The 6262-nt window shown below is 53.8% G+C and overlaps 1 protein-coding gene across 2 annotated transcripts in view; it reads left to right on the top strand.

The window, feature by feature from the left end:
- CNNM4 (cyclin and CBS domain divalent metal cation transport mediator 4) overlaps positions 1-6262 on the top strand; it is a 49593-nt gene that overhangs the window by 39494 nt on the left and 3837 nt on the right. Inside the window, exons 6-7 of one of the 2 annotated variants that reach the window (XM_014583422.1) lie at positions 65-161; positions 1388-1450. In XM_014583422.1, the coding sequence (XP_014438908.1) occupies positions 65-161; positions 1388-1450 (160 nt within the window). The remainder of the gene's footprint in view (positions 1-64; positions 162-1387; positions 1451-6262) is intronic. The other variant, XM_027767541.1, reaches the window with a different exon arrangement.

Raw genomic sequence — 6262 nt, forward strand, 5'->3', positions numbered from 1 at the left:
CCTGTGTGTCTCCCCCCCCACTCTCCCTCTCGCCTTGTCTGTAACCCCGACCCTGTGTTCTCAGGGGAAGGTGGAGGTGGAGGCAGGGAAGGAGAACATGAAGTTTGAGACGGGCGCCTTCTCCTACTACGGGACCATGGCCCTGACCTCGGCCTCCTCCGGTGAGTCATTGGCTGAGTCTGCGCTGCCCTCCAGCTTCCTGGAAGGGCTGGGGGGACACTGAGCAGCACCCCGGAACTGAGGACAGTTCTAGTGGTTCAGGCCAGGCCACTTGGGGTGAGGGGATGTTGGGGGCCGGAGCTGCCGGGGCCTGGTGGAGGTGCCCTGGAGGAGGAGCTGAGCTACCTGTCCCTGGGGCAGGGTACAGAGGCCCTGGGGTGGCCAGGGACGCATCAGTGGTGTTGGCTGTGATGAGAAGTGGACAGCCGTCATGGCCTCTGAGAGGGAAGTGTGCGGCAGTGGGCTGCAGGGCAGGCAGCCCCCCTGGCCCTCTGACTACACCAACAGGCAGAGAGTAGGACACAGCCAGAGGGGCTGCAGGACCCTGCTCATGAGGACTTGAGGGACAGAGGACTTGGCTAAGGGCCAGCTCTGTTGGATAAAGGGACCTGGTTGCTGACAAAGGGGCTGGGCACCTCTGAGAGGTGCTGGGGGAGGTCCTTGGAAGGGCTGCTCTGGCCGCCAGCGTGCCCTCGGCTTCTCTAGTCCTGGGTGACTCAGGTTTCCCTGCCGGAGAGGCCTCCTGCCAGAGTGGGGCCCTGCGAGCCCTACGGCCTCTTGCCCAGCTCACTCCTCATTCTCTGTCCTGGGAAGGGTGACACGGTAGAAAGCAAGCATGCATGTTGGTGCTGGAACAGGCCACTTTTGGAGTGGGTGCCACAGCTCTCGGGGAACCTCTGTGCTGTGCCCGTCATGGAACAGGGGTGGGCAAGACACCCACAAATACTGACAGCCAGCCCGGCTCATCTGCTGTGTCCTCTGCCACTCCACCAGGGTGAGCCAGGGCCTGGCAGGACTGGCCTGGCCCACCTAAGAGCACGTCTAGTTCACTCAGCTCGGGCAAATCTTGTTGAGGAGGGCATGCAGGCTGGGGTGACTTCCCCAGGCACTTCTGCAGCGATGCCCCCTCAACCTGAAGGCACCCCACTCCCCTGTGGAGACGCTGGGAGGGCAGGGACTCCGGTACATGGCACCAGCCTCTCCTTCTCTGCCAGGCTCTCTGGTCTGCCCGGAGCACCCTCCTGCCAGATCCTGGTCCCTTTCTCCACGGCTGTCCCTCTCTGCCCACAGGAGCCTGGGCCCATCAGGCCTGCCTCCCATCCTGTGTCTGCATCTGCCTCCTTCCCCTGTCCCCGCCCACCACTGACCTTCTCCTCTTTTGCTCCAGCGCCTCCAGCCCAGGCTGGGTGTCCGCTCGGCAAGCGGAACTCCCTGCTGTCCTGGCTCTCAGGTAAGGCGGCATGGCTGGAGGAGCTCGCACTGCCACCTGTCGCCTGAGCCTGCACATCACGGCCGTCTTAACCTCTCCCCACAGGCGCCAGGTGGGATGTCCCACCTGGTCACACTGGACCAACCTGACTTGTGCTGGCTCCGCTTGGCCGAGGACTCGGTTTCTGGGCAGCTTTGGCTAGGTTGTAGAAGGACCTCTCCAGAGATCCGTCAGTCCTTGAGAAGGTGTACACACCCTCACAGACAGACAGTCGGGTGGACACCTTCCCCTGCTGTCCGCTCATGATAGGCTGGGAAGGGAGGGTTGCCCCTGGCCAGCCTGTGCCTTCCATGGCCGAAGGTGGAGTCGCTGTCTGCACCCCCTGCTCCGGGCTGCCACACACTTCACGGGATGGCACGCACCCATCAGCTCTCCCTAAAGAGCACCCTTTTCTCCCCAGGCTTTGCTTGCCATTCAGTTGCTTGTGTCTGCTTCCGGGGAGGCTGTCTCATGGCCCAGAGCAGCCCGCCTATGGGGCCTGCACTTCCACCCACCTCGCTAAACACCCCTCTGTCTCGGCTCGGTCCTCTGTGAGGTGGGACACTGGGTGCCCACCTGGCAGAGCTGCGGGAGTAGTGTGTGGGAGGATGGTGGTGAAAGGTTTAGGCAGAGCTCAGTGGTTATCATTTCTGGATTCTTCCTCCATTACTATGCAAACATGACACCCATTCAAGCCTATTTAGGAAGAGGCTGAGCTGTCTTTGGCTTTGGCTGTGTCACCCTCCTGATGCTTGTCCCAGGACCCTGTGGAGACAGCGGGGACCCAGTGCAAGGGGAGCTAGGCTTCGTGTGGGCAGCTGCAGAGGGCACAGAAAGGCCCCGGCCAGGGCTGTAGCCCCCCTCAGGTCAGCACTTCAGGCCTGACTGCCCTGATGACTGGTCACGCCAGCCGGTTGTTCTTCATATTTGTACATTTGGGTTTTGTTCTTGTTTGTTTTTAGAGAGATTTTTGCTATAGGGTGTATGCACTCTCTGAAGACACAGTGATAGAGAGAAAGCGAGAGATCACCCCACAGGGGGATGGCCACACCTCCGCCGTCCCTTCTCCCTCAGTCTGCTCTCGGGATTTGGGGCACGCACGCACACACGCCCAGTGTTGGTTTCAAGTCACTGGGTCTGGGACTTTGAACCACCGTAGGCTGTGTGGGAGTCCTGTGTCACAACCACTACACCTGCTGGCCCTGGGTTTTCCCCCCAAGTTACTGCATGCACTCAGCAATGAAGAGACAGAGAGGGTGAGGGAGAAAGTGCCTCCCCAAGTGGGGTACAGTCACATTGCAGTCCCTCCTCCATCTCTCTCTTGTAGGGATTTGGGGTACATGGACATTCAGTGTCCTATGTTTTCAAGTAGCTAGGGCCAGGATTTGAACAGCAGTTGACCATGTGGGATCCATTGTCCTTAACTATGGGGCCAAAGGGCTGGTCCCAATTTTTTTTTTTCCTTCTTAGCTGTTCTCAAGTACAGTCTGCTAGTTTGATCCGCTTTTCCAATAAATAAATAAATGAAAAGGTGATTGTCCCTTATGACAGCCCCACAGTGGCCCCAACCTCCCTCCCGTCATCTACATTTTTTTTGGGGGGGAGAGTTTTTTTTGCTATAGGGCTCATGTGCTCACTAGAAAGACAGAGAGAGACAGAGAGACAAAGCGAGAAATCACCCCCCAGGGGGGATGGCCACACCGCAATCCCTTCTCCTCCATTCTCTTCTTGGGATCTTGGGCACGCATGCACATGCGCCTGGCATGAGTTTAAGCCACCAGGTCCAGGACTCAAACCACAGTGGACTGCATGGGAATACAGCGACATAGCCATTGTGCCAACTGCTGGTCCCCACAGTAGCAATTTCTAGGAAGCAGATGTGACTTCACTCATTCTCTGCTTTGTGCTTATTCCTAGGAGGCCTTTACTATTCAATCACCATGATGCAAACCTTTTAGCAAAAAAATCTTTTTCTGTGCTTAAAATTACTAGGGTATTGTTTTAGAAATAGAATCACTGAGTCAAACCCCCTCCTAGTTTTTTGTTATGCTTATTGTTTTGAAACTCAGAAGTAACACAATTTGTGGGGAAAATAGAAATAGGAATTCAGAAAAATTTAAAAAGCACCCTCATTTCATTACTCAGAGACAATGTTAATCAGCTTAACAATAACCCACAATCCTCGGACCAACTTCATTACTCAGAGACAGTATTTTATTGTATTTCTTTGTAAGCCCTCTTTTTAATAATTCAGGGCATCAGCTTGTGGGTTTTGTTTTTATTTTTAATTTGCCAGAAGACACGTGCACTCACTAGAGAGAGACAGAGAGGGAGGAGTGTATCATCTCTGAAATATGCCCTTGGGAAAGAATCAAATACAGCCCTGTCCCTGCCTTCAGTTTTTCTTTTGGGACTTTTTTTTTTTGGACAGTTTTCTTTGCTATAGGGCGCGTGCATTCACCAGACTGACAGAGACAGAGAGATAGAAAGCGAGAAATCACCCCCTCAGGGGGGATGGCCACGCTGCAATCCCTTCTCCTCCATTCTCCTCTTGGGATCTTGGGCACGCACGCACACGCACCTGGTGTGAGTTTTAAAGCCTCCGGTTCCGGGACATGAACTGCAGTCAACGACACGGGAGTCCAGCAACATAGACATTACGCTAACTGCTGGTCCCTGGGATTTTGTTTTTTAAGCTGCCAGGTCTGACCTCAGACCACAGGAGGCCACGTGGGACCCAGCCCCTCTAACCACTATGCCATGGCCGCCCCAGCTTGTGTTGGCTTTTTTTTTTTGAGCGGTTTTTGCTATAGGGCATGTGCGCTCGCCAGACAGAGACAGAGAGATAGAAAGCGAGAAATCACCCCCCAGGGGGGATGGTCACGCCGCAATCCCTTCTCCTCCATTCTCCTCTTGGGTCTTGAGCACGCACGCACACGCGCTCGGCGTGAGTTTAAGCCACCGGGTCCCTCGAACCGCGGTTGACTGCGTGGGAGTCCAGCGACATAACCATTACGCTAACTGCTGGTCCCTTGTGTTGGTTTTAAATTCAGTTTCTGGGGTGTTAGTAAGCATTAGTTAAAAGCATCCCATCATTAAAGTAATTAATGTAAAATATTAAGTAATACGCTTCATATTTCTGGGCTTTCTCTAGAACTTAATTAGAGGTGTTACTCAAATTAAACACTTGCACGTAATCCTCTATTTCCTGTTCCTTGATGGCTAGGAATGGGGGGGGTGAGGTGCCACTACCCAATCATAGAATAACCTGGCTGAATTTTCCTCGTTTTTTTTTTTGGAAAGGTTTTTGCTATACGGAGCATGTGCTCGCTAGACAGACAGAGAGACAGAAAGTGAGAAATCACCCCCCGGGGGGGATGGCCACGCCACAATCCCTTCTCCTCCATTCTCCTCTTGGGATCTTGGGCACGCACGCACACACGCCTGGTGTGAGTTTAAGCCACCAGGTCCAGGACTCGAACCACGGTCGACTATGTGGGAGTCCAATGATATGGCCATTATGCCAACTGCTGGTCCCTATATTTTCCTAGTTTTATAAGTGAATGTCAACACTTTGCTTTAAGCACTGAGACAGTGCATTACTCAATTCGGTAACGCTGAATTAAAGCTGTGTTGGCACTGAGGCCCTGGGTTTAGTATGTTTGCTTTTCCACTGGACTATTTGCTGGAGTAGCTAACTTACTCATTAGTTAGTAACTTAGTTGTTTAAGCCAACCCACTTCCTTTTTAAGACAAGCCTGCCTGCTTTCACAATTAACTTCTCCGTGCATTTCATTGTTTTGAAGTGCTCCCCAAAATAAGAGCTAATGATATACAATACATAACTCGTGCAGTTACTTTTCCAAACTAAGGGGCCAGTTCCTTTTTCTAGCGAGGTTCTGGCCTTTCCTTTGCTGGATAGGGAGGCCTGTGCTGCCTCTAGTGGCAGGAAGAGGTGAGCACCCCTCCCACCCGAGGCTCCTCAGAGGACCGCATGGAAAGCATGGAAAGCGGGGAGCTCAGGGGCCTCTGGGTTCTTGTGAGATCAGTCAGCTGCCCCCTCTCTGCCAGGCTGGCGGGGTGCACGTGCAGTAGGTCGCCCTGCTCTCCACTGAGCAGGTTACGTGCAGATCACATCTTTGATTTCGCTAGAGCATTTTAGGGTGTGACAGGGCCTCACATTGGGGGGGCGGGGTGAGGTGCTGGGGGGGCTGGTCATGGTATGTATTTGTAACCAGAGTGCCAACTGTGTATTCTTACTTTTCTTTTTTTTAACTGCCAGAGGGAGCATTCGCTGGCTAGAGAGAGAGGAAGAGAAGGAGAAAGCGCCCCACCCTCACCCCTACCCCTTGGGGCACGGTCACACCACAATCCCTTCTCCATTTCTCCGTCCCGTCAGGATTCAGAGCACCTGGGCCCAGAATGTGTCCCTGGCTGCTGGGGCTGACTGCCAGGGCTGGAATCTGGCCACGTGGGATCTAGCGCCCTGTGCGCAGTGCTTAACTGCTGCCCTATCGTCTTTCTTTTCATAGGTTTTGGGCCAGCAGGTGGTGTAGTGGTTACGTCACTGGACTCCCACGTGACTGACTGTGGTTTGAGTCCCAAACTCTGACTTGAAATCACGCTGAGCGTGTGTGCACGCATGCCCAGATCTTGGGAGGAGAATGGAAAAGGGATTGCTGTGTAGCCATTTCCCTTGGGGAGGTGGTGATTTCTCACTTTTCTTCTCACTGTCTGTCTCTGTCTCTCTCTCCCTAACAAGCGCATGCACCCTAAAGCAAAAACTTCTTAAAA

The sequence above is a fragment of the Tupaia chinensis genome, unplaced genomic scaffold (genome assembly GCF_000334495.1).
Source record: "Tupaia chinensis unplaced genomic scaffold, TupChi_1.0 Scaffold144276_1, whole genome shotgun sequence".
Lineage (NCBI taxonomy): Eukaryota > Metazoa > Chordata > Mammalia > Scandentia > Tupaiidae > Tupaia > Tupaia belangeri.